The sequence below is a fragment of the Anomaloglossus baeobatrachus genome, chromosome 5 (assembly GCF_048569485.1).
Source record: "Anomaloglossus baeobatrachus isolate aAnoBae1 chromosome 5, aAnoBae1.hap1, whole genome shotgun sequence".
In the NCBI taxonomy this organism is placed as follows: Eukaryota; Metazoa; Chordata; class Amphibia; order Anura; family Aromobatidae; genus Anomaloglossus; species Anomaloglossus baeobatrachus.
In genome coordinates, this window is record NC_134357.1 from 371,786,176 (window position 1) to 371,806,646 (window position 20,471).

A 20,471-nucleotide genomic window follows, 5' to 3' on the forward strand; every position below is an offset into this window, starting at 1 on the left:
AGAGTTATATCACTCCCCAGAGACTGAAAAAGATGAAAAAGATGAATAATTTGGTGGGGGTGAGTTGTCCGAGATGCGGGAGAGATGGTGCTGATTTCTGGCACATGATATGGGATTGCCGGGTCATTCTCTCCTATTGGGGTGAGGTTGTAGCGACTCTTTCCACCATACTTCAAAAAGCGGTCGCTATGAGCCCAATCCTGTGTTTATTCGGGGTGGTGGATGTACACTCCTGGTCCCAAGATGAGAATCTATTAATAAAAAAGGTCCTGTTTTTGGCCCGGAAGGGCATTATACTAAATTGGATGAGCACTCATCCCCCAAACTAGAGCCTCTTGGATTGCATTGGTAAATCCTATAATTCCGTTAGAACAATTTGTATATAAGACAAGAGGTTCTTTACATAAATTTGGGGTATACATAAAATCTGGGGTAGATGGTTGGGTTCGCCCTTGACCGGAGGATCACCCGGTTCCATGACCGATAACCTACAGTCATTACTATCGCAGTAATACTCGATATTGCTCCAGTGATGGGAGAGGAGAAATATGTAATCCATGAAACTCCGTATCAGTAATGTGATGTGGTCCCTGACACCTGGGTTGTACATTCCTTGTCAATATGGGCTTTTTGCCCCAGGTTGGATATGGCTCGCGAGCTGACACCTTTGAAATATCTACTGTACTAATGCCATGCTGAAAGCAATAGATGTTGACCTGATTGTTGATGCATTATTAATCTAGCTATTAACCAATTTACACATTTTTATTGTACAAATTGCTGAACTGTCTTTGATTGTAATGATTTACTTAACCTTCAATAAAACGAGTTTAAAAAAAAAAAAAAATATTTAATTATTATGGGAAATGGCAATTCATACCAGCAACTTGGAATTACATAGCATTACGCTTTTAACGGAAACCCATCAGCAGGGTTGCCAACTTGACTTTTTATTTTTTTCTGGACGGCTTATAGAAAAATCACAGCCAAACAATAGTTTTTATGACTTCAATAAAACTTGGCACTCAAAATAGAATGAAATAAATTGAAGGTACCTCTCAGTAAGCTGTGGACCCTGCACCTCAGTGCAGCATCTCTCTATACTGTTCTTGGGGGCAAAATGTACTGATGAGGGTCTAGGAGACCAAAATGTCTTTGTATATGGATTGCTTGTCCCTGCTGGCGTTTGATAGGCAGGTCTTTGCCATATACGGAAAGATGTACAGTATCAACGGAGCTAAGTAGGAGAGGCCACAGCAAGACATTATTGACTCATTTTTCAAGCTACATTTTCTCTGAAAAGATGCAGTATTTCAAAGTAAAACATTGTTCTATGTACAGAAGGAGCCTGTCTGTATTCCATGATGGCCATAGTTTGGATGACATGACACAGCTGAAAGGTTTCCTTTAAAGCTTAAAAACTCACCAACAACCCTTCCAAGATAAATAGCTTTTGGAGTATCAAACCTGGGATCTTCCCATAACAAGAACTGTTTCTGGACCACATCATAATAGTCCACCTATAAGAGAAGAGTTGATGTCATAAATTTGGTGAATACTGGTAATGTTGAAACATTTGTACACATGTTGATAGTTCATCCATTCTCTTTGTGGCAAGGTCTACTTTAGATATCATGCCCAAATTGTTTAATGGGTAATAACAGTGATTAATAAAATAAACTAAACAACCACAGCTTAGAACTAGATTTTTAGTTTCTTCTGTTTTGATGATCTGCAGATGTGTCTAAGGAACAATAAATACAGATTATCCACAATCATTAATACACTGTGTGCACTATTATTAGACAATTTGTATTTTTAATGATTAATTTTATTATTGAACAACTACAGCAAAGTCGGTCAGTCCAAAAGGTTAATAAACCTGAATATTTACAAAGTAAAAGTCAGATTTTGTTTTTCTCAGGAGAATATCTGTGTGTGAAGGATTTGTAGGAAAATAATAGTATGTAGAATTTTTGAGGAACTAAGTCAAAAATGTACATTTTCCCATCTGTTATTTTCAGCAGATAATAGTGAAAATAAAAAAAAAGACAACTCTTTGATCAAAACATATTTTTCATACAAATATTGGAGCTCATGTATTCAATAATTGCAGTGTGTTGCCGAAACGTATATGTATATGTCTTTTCAATAACAGTCATAAGAATTCTGTCCATGGAGTCTGTCAGTTTCTTTTTGAAGCGGCACCAACCACAGTCTCACAGACACTGTTCAGAGAGGTGACTGTTTTCCTTCGCTGCGAATATCCCCTTAAGTAGAATTCACAAGTTCTCAATAGGGTTTAGGTCAGGTGAGCAGGGGGCCATGTCATTATTCTTTCATCTTTAAGGCCTTTACTGGCAGTCATGCAGTGGAGACTTTCATGCATGCGATGGAGCATTGTCCTACACTCCCTAGCCAGCTCTATACAGGTTCTTTCAACTTGTTGCCAAGCAGGATACCTTGAATCTTAGCAGGCCCTACAACTAACCCATGCTAATGAGCTGGCCGACGAGGAACATTAGTCCCACCGCTGCACTAATACAACAAAAAGGGTAGGAAGACAAACAGGAGGGAAAAGGATACCTGTCATGATCCAGGACCGCTATTCTCCACTCCAGAGTTTCCCAGACCCCGCCTGGTCATGTCAGTGGTTAACTCCCATCAGCCTCGTTCTGGTTTCAGGAGACACTATATCTGGTCTCTGCAATTGCATTCTGGTGCTGGTTATGGTTTTGCTCTGCAGCCTGTGACTGGTTCTGGTGAGATTTCCTGTTTGATCTGACTCCTTGTTACCGTGCCCTGACCTGTACCCTCCCCCGTTCGTCCGTCTATCCCAGTCCCTGACTTCCCGCCCCTGTCTGTTGTTTGTGTTTCCCTCTGCATACCTGATCTCCCGGCTTCTGACTCGGTTCTGTTTTCTCACTTGATTTTGATCCTCCCTTTGCAGTGACTTTAACTTTTCTTGGCTAAGACCCCGACTGCTTGACTACTCTATTGCCCCTGGAGGTTTGCCTGTTAAACTGCCTGCTGAAGTTACTCTGCTGTACATCAGCTGCCTTTCTGTTATAGAGTTACTTTGTCTCTCCTTCACTACTCTGCTGCCATCTAATGGCTAGTGGGGAATACGCTGTACTACAGTTTATCAGCTCTTTGTACAGCGTGACAATACCAACACAAACTCCACGGATGCAGCCAGACACCGAAGCAGCAGTCAAAATGGGCTCAGATCAGAACCCCAGCAGCTCCATCCACCTAGGCAGCCAGAACAGAAAGGATTCTATCAACTGCAAAGGTTAATGGGTATTGCCACTATTTGAAGATGAAGGGCATGATCACAGGGTGGCTGCACCTGACATGGACTGGTAGAAACTGCTGGCAACAAAACTGACATTAACCGTTAATACACCAAAAGAAAGGAAAACCTATTTAATCTCCAGAGTCTCACAAGACTAAAGGCCACGTCTCACTAAGCGACATCGCTGCTGAGTCACGGTTTTCGTGACGCAACAGCAGTCTCGCTATGTGTGACATCCAGCAACGACCTAGCCCCTGCTGTGAGGTCGCCAGTTGTTGCTGAATTTCCTGGACCATTTTCTTCAAAGGTGATGTCCTGCTGGGCAGGACACATCGCTATGTTTGGCACTATGTGGCAGGGTCCCAATGGGTCCCAACCTGTCGACTAACTGCAATATCATACCAATTTCAAGAATGTTGCATCCCTCTGTAAAACAATTTTTCACTTTTGGCTTATTTTGCTGAAGGAAAACAAGCTGCCTAATAATTCTGCACATCTGATAAAGGGTATTGATATCCATAGGCTGCCCCCTCACTCATTATGCATAATAATAAACATCACCTGATCTGCTTCACTCAATCAGCATTCAAGTTTATACATCAAGAGTAAAGGCCGCTTTACACGCAGTGACATCGCTAAAGCAATGTCGTTGTGGTCATGGAATTCGTGATGCACATCAGGCCGCTTTAGCAATGTCGTTGCGTGTGACATCTACGTGCGATCGAAAATGGTCGCAAAATCGTTAATCGTTGACATGCTCCCCTATTCCCAAAAATCGTTGCTGCTACACGTACGATGTTGTTTGTCGTTCCTGCGGCAGCACACATCGCTATGTGTGACACCGCAGGAACGAGGAACCTCACCTTACCTGCAGCCGCCGGCAATGCGGAAGGAAGGAGGTGGGCGGGATGTTCGTCCCGCTCATCTCCACCCCTCCGCTTCGATTGGGTGGCCGCTTAGTGACGTCGCTGTGACGCCGAACAAACCGTCCCCTTAGAAAGGAGGCGGTTCGCCAATCACAACGACGTCGCTAGGCAGGTAAATAGTGTGACGAGTCCGAGCGATTTTGTGCGCCACGGGCAGCGATTTGCCCGTGACGCACAAATTATAGGGGCGGGTACGCATGCTAGAGATTTCGCTAGCAAGATCGCAGCGTGTAAAGCGGCCTTTAGAAAATCTGTATGAAAATGATGATATCGGCAAAATACTCACTTACCTAATAATTCTGCACACAGTGTAAAAACGTTATTTTATTAATTCTTCACTTCAATCTGTAAAATACTTCACTGTACAAAAGGCAAAATAATCAGATTCACTTTCTAACAATTTCATATGTTTATAGATCTAACAATAGCACAGTGACAATTTATTGTACTAAAAAGTTGGCTAGGTTACCAGATAATTTTATTTTTATATTATATACTTGTATAAAAGGATTTTTTTTTGTTCCAGGGACATTCATACATGTACATATATTTACAAGATCATCAAAACTAAAATGATCAGAAATCTTTTTTTGCTGTAAATTCCAGAAAAAAGATACATCCCACCATGAAAGCAGCCTAAAGAGTGTAGTAGTTCTCAACAGTACTTTACGGTCATGATCACTTCGAATCATGTGTGACATTGGTGAGGAAGAGAAAACGAAGAGAGTGAAGGAGAAGCATCGAGGCATGGGTCCATCACGGAGGAAGGTCATTCCAGAGAGAGGACATTCCAGTGAGATGATAGTGGCACCAAGGTGCTATAATCAGGAGGCACTACATGAAAGGTTCCTTTCTGGAAACTATGATATTAGGGAAATGAGCGAAAGCCTAAGGAATTAATTTCTATTTATCGTTATATTGTATTGATTTTGTTATTGGTTATTTATTTTATTAATTTTATGCTTCACTTTTGTTTCTGGTTATAAAATCTTTTTTTTATTCACTTGTCTGTGTGCATTCTTTGCTGACTGTCCACTAGGATCTATATAGGGAAGGGCAATAAGTAAGTTGACATCCCTGTGAGCAGTACATGCATACCAGCGCTATAGCACCTCCCTCGATATGCCTCCTCTTCACCAGGTCTATAGGAGGTCTCTTCTCCAGCAACTTGTCTTCAGAGATGGTGCTTGAAGACATGGCTGGTGGAATAAGTAGACTGGAGGGCTGCTGCTTGAAGGACTTTCTCATGGACCCTGAAAGGAAGACGGCACTGGCCTCCAGGGTAGTCTTCACTAGGGCTTCAGGAATCAGACATCTCTTGTGGCAACTCTGCCGCCAACGAAGCACCTCTTCAGATTTCCAGTCCATGGCACACACGAGGGCACCGAGCCAAGGCAGACCCAGGACAAGTAAACAGGACAAGTTCGGAAGCACCAGGAAAGATATCATCTCAGTATATGAAACTCCCACTTGAAGTTCCACCTGCTGGGAAACACAGCATATAGGTTCCATCCAGAGTATTTCATCCACCATGGACACTGTCAAAGGACTTTGGAGGCATTGCACGAGATTCCGGTAGCGATTCACCATTGTCTGTTGAATAAGGTTCCCAGCAGATCCAGAATCCAGGTGGGCCATCTCAGACAACCGAAAGCTATTACACATAACCGACACAGGCAGAGTCAACGAGAATTTGTTCTCGCCAAGGGTGACCCTTCCTATAGACCCTAGGCAAGAGGGTCCCGGCCACGGGACATGAATGGATGAAGTGTTCTGCACCTCTGCAGTAGAAACACAGACCCATGGCTCGATGATGGTCTTGACGTTGTTTAGACATCTTGATATTGTCAACCTCCATGAGTTCGGCAGCAAGACGGGCAACAGGAAACTGGCATACCAGTGGCCTGTGGGGGGATGGAGCCAGATGTATAGGTCCCCTATCATTTTTCACCTCCAAGAACCTGAGGTAGACCCTGGCAGCCAAGGAAATCAAGTCATCCAGAGTTGCAGGAATATCACGGCCTGACAGTTCATCCTTAATTCTTCTGGATAAGCCTTCCTAAAAGGTAGCGGCCACCAGTGCCTGATTAGTCTAGCCTAGTTTTGAGGAGAGGGTGTGGAATTGAACCGCACATTGGCCGACAGTCTGTAAACCTTGAAGTCACTGCAGGAGGCAGGACGCAGCTGCGGCGACACGACCCGGCTCATTGAAAACTTTCCAAAAGGCTTCTAGAAAGTTCAAGCGAGAGCCTCCCCACCGAGGTGCAACATCAGGAAAGCCACTTTGGCCCAATCCGAAGTAAACCAATGTGGCAAAAGTTCAAAGTGCACTGATTAATGAACCCTCAGCATTGCTTAGGATTGACGTCAAAACGTGGTGGAGCAGAGAAACCAGGATATCAACAAATCGGTCACCTTATAACCAGAAAGAGCTTGAATGTTTAACATTACCTGATAGTAAAGCGTTCGGTAGTCTCTGGTGACATTAACCCTGTGAGGTCTGCCATCGGTCATGTTTTTCTTGCTCAATGGAAATTCATGTCGACTATTGGTCCGCAATTGGTAATTCAACTGCAGTGTACCTATGATAATAATGCAGACTCTAAAAGTTTCACCACAATGTACATAACCTTCAACATGGTTTATGTAAATGAATAACATTTTTGTATAACACTGGGGCTTAACCCCTTCCTGACCTGTACGTGACACATCGGTTGCAGGTATACTCAGAGATGGACAGCAACATATCAGTAGTTAAAGGATTATTCTTAAGTAGTGTCTTGAACAGCACACAGCTATCCACTCTCTGTCATTTACATTTTGCTGTGGGGGGGGACTCCTCTATGAGAGACAGTTCTGGTTCAGTAGCTTTGTACTTTTGCTAAACCACCTATGCTACTGTGACACATTAGTGGTCTGACGGTACTTGCTCTGAATTCTCTAATGTTATCACTATATTTGTGCACGGAGATAACAGGGCTTTTAAACAAACATATGGCTCAAGTGAGCAGTGATTAGGAGAACTGCTCTGTAAAATGCTGATGAGGGAGAGGTGAGCAGCCAACTTCTGTATAGGAATCAATGAGCTGGAAAGAGCAGACTGATATCTCAGGAGTTAACTCATCAGCATGGAATATGCACATACTTGCAAAGGCTCTGGTAGTCTGTCTCCTTAGCAACAAGCTGTACACTATGTAAGATAAAAACTCTCATAGCAGGAGACAGAAAATGCAATGCTTATTTTTATGCTGTGTAACTAACTACACCAATTTCATAACATGAGAGTACACTTTAAACAGCACCAATGAGAACTAGTTCTGATCGTTGCTGTTAAACCCAGGTGTTGGCTGTATAACACAGCCAGCAACCACCCTGCTTTAATTGCTGCGCACAACCTCTAATGACAGCTCGGAGCTAGGTATTCTCACTAATTGGAGCTAGTTATTATCACTGCTGTTTATCTACTTAGATTACTGTCCATGTTTAAACAGTAACCACTGGTGCAGTCAATTTGATCACCCTCCTCCCTACCCCTATCTTATGAAATCAAGGGGTGCTGATGAGTTACCATGTAAATTAGGCTACTAGTAAATATTCCCATCACCGCTATCTTGGTACTAATAATAAAGTTAATAGAGGTAAGTCATCCTTGCAAAAGAAAAAAAAATACACTCCCCCACTCCAGAGCTGCAGATCCGAAGGTCTTTGCGGTATTGGATGTAATGATGTCAAGGCCACTGTAGACAGCTAAGGCCACTGACTGAGGTCATTTCCAGTCTGTCAGAGATCATCCGGTAGCGCTGGAGCGGGGGTGTTAGAGTTTGTTTTTATTGATAAGCATTAGTGATGAGCGAGTTTGCTTGTTACTACTCTGTACTCGCACGAGTATCACTGTACTCGGGCTACTCGGCGGGGACCGAGTAATTTCGCGATACTCGTGCTGTACTCGTGGTCTTCATCCCTGCATGTTGGCGCTCTTTTGAGAGCCAGCCCTCATGCAGGGATTGGCTGGCAGACCACTGCAATGCCACAGCCCTGTTAGTTGTGGAATTGCAGTGATTGGCCGGCCTGCACAGCGTGACCAAGCCTTTATACCGGCGGGCGTGCTGTGCTCTGCACACAGCCATCCAGACAGTCAGTGCAGGGAGAGTGTTGCTGCTTCAGGGAAAGGTTTGCGGCCCTTTATAGTTATTTCCGTAGCAGGGCTGCAAACAGTGTGACCAGAAGTCCTTCTCAGGACTATTATAGTTGTATACAGGCAGGCAGGGTATAGCCAGGTCGGAGTACAGTAGCAGAGTCCTTCTCAGGACTATTGTTGCTGTATACAGGCAGGGTATAGCCAGGTCGGAATACAGGCTAGTGACCAGAAGAGTCCTTGTCAGGACTATTGTAGCAGTATACAGGCAGGCAGGCAGGCAGGGTATATAGCCATTCCTAGTGGTGACTGTATACCAGCCTTCATCATATCTGGGGCTGGTGTACACAGTCTAAAACAGTCCTGATAGTGTCAGACTTCTCAGCAATTGTCGCTCCTAAAAACCTGTTAGGTTCTTAGTGCGTCCGTGCTTGCATTTAAAAACCGCACGTGTGTGCCTGTCGGTGGCAGCGTACAGGTGCACGTTTTGCACAAACTATTATATAACGCACAAGTCTAGTGAATAATACACGTCAGTCAGCAGTGTCTGATAGTGTCAGACTTCTCAGTAATTGTCGCTCCTAAAAACCTGTTAGGTTCTTAGTGTGTCCGTGCTTGCATTTAAAAACCGCACGTGTGTGCCTGTCGGTGGCAGCGTACAGGTGCACGTTTTGCACAAACTATTATATAACGCACAAGTCTAGTGTATAATACACGTCAGTCAGCAGTGTCTGATAGTGTCAGACTTCTCAGTAATTGTCGCTCCTAAAAACCTGTTAGGTTCTTAGTGTGTCCGTGCTTGCATTTAAAAACCGCACGTGTGTGCCTGTCGGTGGCAGCGTACAGGTGCACTTGTGTGCGTTTTGCACAAACTTGGATATAACGCACAAGTCTAGTGAATACACGTCAGCACAGCATTGCAAAATGCGCAAGGGCGTTGGCAACGAACAAGGAAGTGGACGTGATGGTGGTGCAGGCAGAGGCCGAGGTCGTGGGCAAGCTCTAATTTCGCCACAACAAAGGGCCACATCTAGTCGCTCGCACGTCCTGTCCCAAATTCTTGGGGACCGCAGCAGTACACCGCTCTTGAACCAAGACCAGTGTCAACAGGTTGTTAGTTGGATAGCGGATAATGCTTGCAGTCAGATTGGCACCACCACAAACACTCTGTCTTCCACACAGTCAAGTGTCAGTAGCCGTGATACTGCACCGCACATTTCAGAACCTGATCCTCCTTCCTACCACAAGGCTGAGTACATGTCCTCGGACATTACTGATCCCACACTTGGACACTCGGAAGAGCTGTTCATGTTTCCATTCGCACATTCTGGCCTCTCGCCAGCTCATGTTGAAGTGGGTCATGAGGAGATCGTATGTACAGATGCCCAAATATTTGAGCAGCCACGTTCTCACGAAGTTGGCAACGTGTCTCAACAAGGGGTGGACGATGATGAGACACAATTGTCAGGAAGTCAGGAGGAGGAGCAGGGTGCGGAAGAGGAAGACGACGTGGTGGATGATCCAGTAACTGACCCAACCTGGCAGGAGGATATGCAGAGCGAGGACAGCAGTGCACAGGGGGAGGGAGGCGTAGCATCCCAACAGGCAGTAAGAAGCAGGGTGGTGGCCCCAGGCAGAAGTCAGGCAACCGTTCCCCGGAACAACAACACGACACAAGGTGCCTGTACAAATGTTAGGTCTTCCCGAGTCTGGCAGTTTTTTAAGTTGGCTCCAGATGATTCTAAAAAGGCCATTTGCAACACCTGCCGTGCCAGCATCAGCAGGGGTACCAAAACTAGCAGCCTGACCACCACCAGCATGATCAGGCACATGTCAGCCAAGCACCCGACTTTGTGGGAAGTACAACAGAGTCGAGGAGCAGTGCTTGCTGATGTCACTGCTACGTCTTTGCTTGTTGTGCATGCGAGCCAATCCCCTGTCCATGCTGCCTGCGAACAAGCCTCCTCCGGTCCTGCACCTGCAGTTGCCTACGCAGAAATAACACCATCATCAAGCACGTCCTTGTCCCAGCGCAGCGTTCAGTTATCCATTCAGCAAACCTTTGAACGCAGGCGCAAATATACTGCCAACGCCCCACATGCCACAGTTCTAAATGCTAACATTTCGCGACTGCTTGCGCTGGAAATGTTGCCTTTTAGGCTGGTGGAGACAGAAGCATTCCGCGACCTGATGGCGGCAGCTGTCCCACGTTACTCGGTCCCCAGCCGCCACTATTTCTCCCAGTGTGCCGTCCCCGCATTGCATAACCACGTGTCACAAAACATCACACATGCCCTGAACAACACAGTTTCACCCAAAGTCCACCTAACCACAGACACGTGGACAAGTGCTTGTGGGCAAGGCCGCTACATCTCGTTGACGGCACACTGGGTTAATATTGTGGAAGCTGGGACCCAGTCTGAGCGAGGGATGGAACACGTCCTTCCCACACCAAGGTTTGCAGGCCCTACCTCAGTCAGGGTTTCACCCACACTCTACAGCTCCGGAATGTCATGCTCTTCAGCCTCCTCCTCCTCCTGCGCATCCTCATCCACTTTACCCTCCACACCAGTCCCAAGCTGGAAGCACTGCAGCACTGCCTCGGCGAAGCGGCAACAGGCTGTGCTGAAGCTAATCTGCATAGGTGACAAACCCCACAATGCAGAAGAGGTGTGGACAGCTCTGAAACAGCAGACAGATCACTGGCTCACACCTCTGAACCTAAAGCCAGGAAAGGTCGTGTGTGACAATGGCCGGAACCTGGTGGCGGCTTTGAGGCGAGGCCAGCTGACACATGTTCCATGCGTGGCCCATGTGCTCAACTTCGTGGTTCAGCGGTTTCTAAAGTCATACCCAGAGCTGTCTGATCTGCTGGTAAAAGTTCACCGCCTGTCTGCACATTTTCGAAAGTCACCTACTGCTTCAGCCGGCCTTGCCGGCTTTCAGCGCCGTTTGCATCTTCCGGCTCACAGACTGGTGTGTGATGTCCCCATGCGTTGGAATTCAACTCTGCACATGTTGGTCAGGATATGTGAACAGAAGAGGGCAGTTGTTGAGTACCTGCATCACCTAAGCCGTCGGGAAATGGGTCAAACTCCACACATAACACCTGAGGAGTGGAGATGGATGTCCGACCTATGTACCATCCTCCAAAACTTTGAGGACTCCACCAAGATGGTGAGTGGTGATGATGCCATTATTAGCGTCACCATACCGCTTCTCTGCCTTCTAAAACGGTCTCTGCTCAAAAACAAACATGATGCATTGCAGGCGGAGCGCGATGAGTTGGAGCAAGAAACAGTAGTGGGTGTGGGTGATAACACACAGCCCAGCCTCGTCTCATCACAACGTGCAGTGGAGGACTATGACAAGGAGGAGGATGAAGACATGGAGCAACTCTCCGGCCAAATTGAGGATATGACATGCATATCCTCGGTTCAGCGTGGCTGGCCAGAGGACAGGGTAGATGAGGAGGAGGAGGAGGAGGACAGCATGTTCAGTCATCGTGTTGGTCAGGATACTGAAGTACTGGCTGTTAAGAGTCTGGCGCACATGGCTGACTTTATGGTAAGCTGCCTGTCTCGTGACCCTCGCGTTAAGAACATCTTGGCCGACAATCATTACTGGTTGGTAACACTGTTAGACCCACGCTACAAGGAGAACTTTATGTCTCTTATTCCCGAGGCGGAGAGGTCAGCCAAAATGCAGCAGTTCCGGAAGACCATAGTCACGGAAGTAGGCAAAGCATTCCCCTCACAAAACGCTAGCGGCATAGGTCAGGAATCAGTGGACAACCAAGGCGTACAGCCGAGAGGGGCACAAGTCCAATCCGCCAGAGGTAGGGGAACAGTCTTTAAGATGTGGGACAGTTTTCTCAGCCCCTTACGTACCACAGCCCCTGAGGTGCGGGGTAGTGCCACAAGAAATCCTAAGTTTGCCCAGATGCTCAAGGAGTACCTTGCAGATCGAACAACTGTACTCCGACATTCCTCTGTGCCTTACAATTATTGGGTATCCAAGCTGGACACGTGGCATGAATTGGCTCTCTACGCCTTGGAAGTCCTGGCCTGCCCTGCCGCTAGCGTTTTGTCAGAGCGTGTTTTTAGTGCCGCAGGTGGAATCATTACAGATAAACGCACCCGCCTGTCAACTGAAAATGCTGACAGGCTGACTCTGATCAAGATGAACAAGGGTTGGATTGGGCCAGACTTCACCACACCACCAGCAAATGAGAGCGGAATTTAAAGTTTTTAACGGGAATTTGCCATGTACCTCCACTCACCCATGGGTACACACTTCTGGACTTTGGATAATCGCTGGACTGCTCCTCCTTCTCCTCATGCGCCACCATGATGACCGTTACAATAGTTAGGCCTTTGTTTGAGGTATACCCCCAGTGGTAAATTTTTTCGCCCATTCTTTCAGAATGGACATTACAATGACAGGAGACCCGCTCCTTTGCAATGGGAACAATGTTTTGAGGCCCTCATGCACGTCTCTATCCAGGGACAATGTGGAGCCTCCCAATTTTTGGCTGCCCTGCCTAAGGGCTATACTACAATAGACCCACTTCCTGACAATGGACACTTCAGGTTTACAGGCCCTCATGCACGTCTCTATCCAGGGACAATGTGGAGCCTCCCAATTTTTGGCTGCCCTGCCTAAGGGCTATACTACAATAGACCCACTTCCTTACAATGGGCACTTCAGGTTTACAGGCCCTCATGCACGTCTCTATCCAGGGACAACGTGGAGCCTCCCAATTTTTGGCTGCCCTGCCAAAGGGCTATACTACAATAGACCCACTTCCTTACAATGGGCACTTCAGGTTTACAGGCCCTCAAGCACGTCTCTATCCAGGGACAATGTGGAGCCTCCCAATTTTTGGCTGCCCTGCCAAAGATCTATACTACAATAGACCCACTTCCTCAAAACGGGCACATTAGACTCAAGAGGCCTTCATGTACGTCTCTTCTCAGGGACATCGAAGTGCCACACAATGTTTTCACGTAAAATATTTCATGTAATCTCCAAAAGTAACATACACCAGCTCTATCTCACTATTGGGTATGTGCCCTTAACATTTCCGCCATGAAAATTCATTTTGGCGTCATTTTGGAAGGTTTTCTGGTGAGTCCACAAAAATGGCGTAAAACGCGGACAAAATTGTTCACAGCTCTGCCTTTTGAGTGATAAATGCTTCAAGGGATCTTCCCCATGCTGTTGCCATGTCATTTGAGCACTCTTCTGAGACTTTTGTGACATTTTTAGGGTTTCTACATGCTGCCGGGGGTCATTTCATAAAAATACTCGGGTCTCCCATAGGATAACATTGGGCTCGGTGCTCGGGCCGAGTACACGAGTATCTTGGGATGCTCGGCCCGAGCCTCGAGCACCCGAGCTTTTTAGTACTCGCTCATCACTAATAAGCATGTTGTTTTGTTTGTTTTTTTTATAAGGATGGCTTCCTTACCTTAACCTTAATAAAAGTCCTTTAAATATTGTGCTAGAAAAAGTCTTTGTATGGCTTGGGCTATGTCAATCAATCAACATACTCCTGCAGTTCATGCAAAACAGCACTTACCATCTGGTCTGAGCAGAAATGCTATGTAATCTGATGAGAATGAGCTGATGTACATCAAAACTGCTGGAGCAGTGGTGGTTCTGAAACTAAACGAAATCTCTTCACGTGTGAGGTTGCTAACAAACTCTGGAAGGGGCACAACTTTGGCAAACTGCTGAGCAGCCACCATCCCAACTGACAGTATACTGTGACGAAGCCAGACCCCCGCCTCGAAATATGCACCAATGTCTGTAAAAAGAAATGGAGCATACTGTGTTAAAAGTACTGAGCTATACATATAGAGTTATACTTTCTGGTATCATACAATATAGCACTAAGATTTCAAGTTTATTGGAATTTTAGCAGATCATTATTTAAAGCATACCTGACGTTTCAAGTGACTTTTCAGAATAAGCTGTCACGTGTATGCAGATGAGAAATTATACTATTTTTTGCAACAATATGACTTGTATCCTTGAATTGTAAAGGGCTGAGTAATATATTGGCGCAATAGAAATAAAAATTATTATTATACTTAAAGGGGTGGTCTGAAGGCAAAGTAATTTTTTTGCTAAATCCCTATCTGTTTAGTGCCATAAGTTCTGTATGCAGTTGGACATACAGAAGAGAAGGCGTGGGGAGACAATGACCCACCACCACTTCCTGCCACCCGTCCTCAGTAGTGATCAATGAGTTAAATAGAAGTGAGACACTTGATGTCCAGCACTTTGGCGTAATTTTAAAACCAACAACATTCAAAATAATTGGTTTTGTCCATTTGTGGGACCGAGTTATGGCCTGAGACAAACAAGTATTTATCCATACAAAGTTTCTCCAGAAAATCAACTTCTATATTAGAAATGTCATGTAACTATTTTAACTTTTTCTAATTTGAAGTTGTTTTTATTTTTCTGAAACTTTATATTATTAGACTCAGAGCCAGCGAGGATACCAGAGTACCATTCACACAGGTGACATATACTTTCCTTCTAGGGCGCAGTACACAATGGATAGTCTTTATTTCTTATGAAGTATTTATACATAGTTAACTCACTAAGCCAGCCAGAATTTATATAGGTACAGAGTGTAAAAAATACATGAAGAGGAAGGAACCAGAAGGACAAGGGGACAAGCATTGGAAGTAAATATTATGAAGGGCAGAAAGGGACTGGATTAGATCAGTGTGGTGGGGTGATAGGCTAGTCTAAAGAAATGCTAAAGGTGTGGATGGTTGGGAATTTATCTGATTGTTCTTCGTAGTGTGTTCAAGAGCATAGGCGCAGTTCGTGAAAAATCTTGAAGACAGGAGTGGGAGGTTCGAATTGTTGAGGATGTCAGTCTTAGGTCCTTAGCAGAGCGGAGGGTGATAGACAGATGAGGGAGGAGATGTAGGGTGGTGTGGAACAGTGGAGAGCTCTGTGAGTGAGAGTGATAAGTTTATGTTGGATTCTGTAGCGGATAGGCAACCAGTGCAATAACTGGCAAAGAGCAGAGGCATCAGGGAAGCGGTTGGAGAGGAAAATTATCCTGGCTGCGGAATTCAGAATGGATTGGAGAGGGGAGAGTTTAGTAACAGGGAGACCAATTAGTAAGGAATTACAATAATCCAGGTGAGAATGAATGAGAGCGACAGTAAGAGTTGTTGCAGAGTCAATGGTAAGAAAAGGACGAATTCTAGAGATGTTTTTGAGGTGGAAGTGACAAGAACGAGCAAGTGAACGAATGTGGGGAGTGAAGAAGAGATTGGAGTCAAATATAACCACACAACAGCGGGCGTGCTGCTGGGGCGTAATGGCAGAACCACATACTACTCTAATACTCTAATGTCAAGTATTATTTACCCTTTTTGCTGGTAGATGGTCAGAAACATCATGCACACTTATTGAACAATTTGGACATCTATATGTATAAACTTTGCTATAAAATTAGAAGTATATATAATATTGGTGTAAATATATACTCTCTCTATACTACTCCTTATAATAAGTATACACATTTGGGATTAAGGGTCCTTTCATACAACATGGGACTGTTACAGTGAGATGCATCATGACCAATAATCACCTATAAATCTGTAGTAAATCTGCATTACCTCTGGTGCAGAATGGACCCTCGTAGCCGGTTCCATTACAATCACAGATGTAGTGGCTATATCTCTCTACACAGCGGGCTCCATTCTGACACTCCATTTGGGGATATTCACAGTAGCCAGTGCAATTGGTTCTCACTCCTATACTTTCATTGGCCTTGCCTTCTAGATCTAGAGTCACTCCATTCATTCGTAGTCCACGTAGACATCCAATGTAAGGTTTCATCTTGTAGTCTGCTGAACCTGTTACATTTAATGAACACTAAAGTGTGAGAAGTTAATGATCACAAAGTCATATTTTCTCATCTATTTTGACCTTTGCTTGTAATTCAAGTTAATGTTTTCCTCTTATCTTGCTGAATGCTGATGTTGAATGGCTCCTACATAGGACCTTTTTAACAATTTTGTGATGCATTCGCAAAGCCTCAAATCTGTACTTGAAACACAATCAAGGTTTTATTGCTTCTTGTTTTCTATAGACTTTATGTCACGCATAGATTTGGAGAAGGTCTGGCATGCAGGCAAGACCTACAGCAAACAGGGGTTTCACCACAACAAAGGAAGGGTATACAGGGGACACTTTAACAACAGTGGGCCCTGGTGCTAGTGAGAGGGAAGATGGACATCTCCTCCACTTACCTTCAACTGTACCCTGCACTCCTAGACAGTCCCTATACAGGTTCCTCACCTGTCACCGAGCAGGAACCTGAAGCCCTGAGAGACCATGCAGTAAACCCTGGCTAGTGAGCTGGAAGGTAAGGCAAGCTGGCACTACCAATGCACTAATACAACATGAAGGGGAAGGTTTGACAGACAGGGGAAAGAACAAAAGGATAAACCCAGCTTCACAGCTGCAGTCAGACACCAAGTCTGCAGCCTACAGTGCTTCACTGCAACAAGGGGTCAGCAGCTCCTTCCACCTTCAGGCCAAGCTTCAGAATGGATGTAGAATAACTAGCCCCCTCTACAGGTAGACGTGACCTTATATATTGGAAAGCAGTGGTCACCAACCGGAAACACCTGAGGACTGGAGTCAGAAGCTGCTGTAAAGCAGAATTGACATTAACCCTTTCAGCAATGATGGAAAGGGAATGCATTTAATGTGAGTAGTGTCAGATGGCAAAGTGAGACTCTGGCCCAGATCTTGTCACAACTCTCTAGTAACAGAGAGACTGCCATGACACTTTAGTTTTTTGAAAATAGATATTTAAAGGAGTTTTTTATGATGCTAATCGGAAATAGGGCTACTCTTGCCTACAGGTTGTGTCCCGTCACTTGAAAAGAGCTGAGCTGCAATAGTAGACACAACAGGAATGGAGCCATATCTGATCTAATTTTGCACGGCCCCCTTTAATAAAAAAGGGTAAAGCAAAAGCTTTGGGAGGAAAAAAAAGCAGCAGTTCTTTCTAATCCTGGACAAACCCCCTTAAACAAACACTTTAAATCCTCCTAATATATTTTAGTCTCAGATAAATATACCAATTCCAACTCTTACTCACCTACAGAAAGAAAACGATCATATGAAGTGTTGAGGTATGTCTGCAGGGGAAAGTTGCGGATCGCCCAAGGCATTCTGTCCACCTTCAGACGGGCAAGTTTGACATTCATTTCAGCTTTCACCTCATGCCATTCATTGTCATTTAGAGGAAAAGGGTATTTCACAGTTACATTTTCATGACCATTCCCAATATCGTAGATGAAAACCAAGTCTCTTGTTGCTGGAGTAGTAGAGAAAGTAACCAGACTATAAACTTGTGCCACTTGTTAGCTCACATAACACTTTTAAACGTACTTCTTAAAATACATTTCTTCCACCCAAAAATTCAAGACTTACTATCTACATACAGTTAGGTCCAGAAATATTTCGACAGTGGCCGAATCTTCGTGATTTCAGCTCTGCTTGCTGCTATTTCCGATTTAAAATGAAACAATGGAGATACAATTGAAGTGGTTGAACAAAAATATCTGATAAACGCTTAGGAATTGCAACCATTTTTCTACAAAGCCTCCTCATTTCAGGGGTTCAAAAGTAATTGTACAAATTTATTTTCCTGAATAAAATGTTAATTTTTAATTCTTCGTAGAGAATCCTCTCCTGTGTGATACTGTCTGCTGAGCAGTGTATCTAATCCTGTCCTGGGTGATACACCTGCTGTCCTTGGTGACACTTTAGACATTTCTGGTCACCAACAAAATGGCTCTGCACTGTGTCCCTACATGTCATTCTCTGTTATCTGTTGTAAACACTCAGATTAGGAGGGGGAGGCGTGCCATCACACACAGGAGAACAGACTCCACCCACTTTACTGCAGCTGTAATCTAGGCTTTTTATACAGTGGAATTTCTGTAGGATTTCAGAAGCTACTCCCCCTAGTGTTTAACAGTGGAAACAGTGGAAAATATCAAACTTTTTTTTTTTTTTTTAATATTTTGCTCAATTAAAAAATAATAATAATAAAAATAATAATATTTAAACAAAACATTAAAACATTATTACTTTACATTTTTTCAGTTCTTGAATTTTTTTTTTTCTGACGATACATTCCCTTTAAGCCTAATGATGATCTGTTTCTCTTCCATGGAGTGTTCCTTTGACCTCATGTTGTGAGTTCACAGCAACAGCTTCCAAATGCAAATGACACACCTGGAATCAGCTCCAGACATTTTACCTGCTTAATTGATGATGGATTAAAAAGGGAATAGTCAAATACCGCCCATATAAGATCTTTTGAAATAAATGTCCAATTACTTTTGGCCCCTTGAAAAAGAGACAGCTACATATTAGAAAGCTGTAATTAGAAAGCTGCTAAACTATTACACTAATTAGGATAAAAAATGCCCTCAAATTAAAGCTGAGTGTCTGCACTTTAGGTATTGAGTATATAACTATATTGAATATGTTTTGGTAAACTGCTAAAATGCCAAAACTTGTGTTACTGTCCAAATATTTGTGGACCTAACTACATCTGAGACATGAACTTCACAGAATAATGCTAATAAATGTTCATTTTCTGTCCTAGATAGAAATTTACTGGATTTACCAGGTACATTTACAAATTGCATAAGGCATATGAAGGCATATAAAGCATATTTCATATGGTATGGGGAGCATTTTTAATTTTTAGTACTCCTTATTTATTCAGTAAGACTTCTACAATTGAAAATGTGTTGTAATACTTCTTATTTACAGATTAGAGATACTGCTGCATTCCAGCTGGGACAGATGCTTTGCCAAATGCCACATCCTGGGTGCAGCAGCGACACTTAGTGCATGATTTCTGCAATTTTGCTTTTTCAACTGCACATTCCAACTGAATTGATAGCCTCATAGACTCATTCCTCATTCTGTAAGGTAGTCTTCATTCCATAGATAAAATATGATGAGTTGAGTGACATACTGAAGTCTGATTTCATACTGTTCTTAGGGAACAAAAATTTTAACACCTATTCTATGGTCAGAGCTTCTAGGAGTGCACTTACTATTCAACTCAATCCTGATGAAGATTTTGAAGTCACTCGCCATGTTTTCAAGAAATGTCCCAGACAAGGAAGTCGTTTTGAAGTAGAAAGAGATGTCCATACTCTGGTCTGGCTGGAAAATTGGGTAAATGAGGCTCGCGGGTTTCATAAATGTCACTGTATTCCAGCTATTTTCTGTTATAAAATAAGGAAAAAGCATATTATTCCAACCCTAACCATGTACAGTATGTCCTTATACAGACATTTAGTCTTCTAAATTCAACTAAAATAGATAGCACTAAGATTTTAATGTTTTAATTTTCTACCTAGGTATAATCGAAAAACAAAGAATAATAATAATAAAATAAAAATAGCCTTGGTTCCATGTCACCTACTTGTCCAGAAGCACAGCCATACCCTCAAAGGAGAAAAAATAGATGTATGCAGACCATGTTACTCCCTCACACTTACAATTCAGTTATGTATCTAAGTTTCTGGGCAAGCTTGGTGATTATGGATATGGTGGCCACTACTTCTACAGGAGTCATCATCCTACCTCTCAGAACCACTAATTAGATTGATTTTGCGGTGATTTTTCAATTCTAGAGCATACGTGTTTCAATCTGATGTATATTAGATCTTTAAATCACTATATTGATTTGTTCAGTTACTATTATACAGTATGTTATAGGTGGGCCCACTTTCTTAAAGGAAAAATACTAGAAAAAACTATATTGTGATAATTTGGTCTCAATTCAGCCTCAAAAGTAGCAACTTCTAGAACTACAGAAGTGTTTGGGATGCTATATCTAATATATAAAGCTGAATGTGTGTATGTGTGTGTGTATGTGTGTGTATGTATGTCCGGGATTGGCATCTGCACCGTCGCAGCTACAGCCACCAAATTTTGCACACTCACACTTCTGGACCCCAAGAGCGTCATAGGCTATGTTTTGAGGGGAAATTTTAACCCCACTGTTTACAGTTATTCACCAAAAAAC

The 20,471-nt window shown here is 43.8% G+C and overlaps 1 protein-coding gene across 1 annotated transcript in view; it reads right to left on the reverse strand.

Annotated features, from left to right (window-relative positions):
• Window positions 1-20,471, reverse strand: part of CNTNAP1 (contactin associated protein 1) — a 157,891-nt gene that overhangs the window by 24,934 nt on the left and 112,486 nt on the right. The window contains exons 16-21 of the mRNA XM_075349990.1: window positions 19,492-19,665; window positions 17,511-17,729; window positions 16,015-16,254; window positions 13,944-14,171; window positions 6,676-6,806; window positions 1,427-1,520 (exon numbers count right to left, since the gene is read on the reverse strand). Of these exons, the coding sequence (XP_075206105.1) occupies window positions 1,427-1,520; window positions 6,676-6,806; window positions 13,944-14,171; window positions 16,015-16,254; window positions 17,511-17,729; window positions 19,492-19,665 (1,086 nt within the window). The remainder of the gene's footprint in view (window positions 1-1,426; window positions 1,521-6,675; window positions 6,807-13,943; window positions 14,172-16,014; window positions 16,255-17,510; window positions 17,730-19,491; window positions 19,666-20,471) is intronic.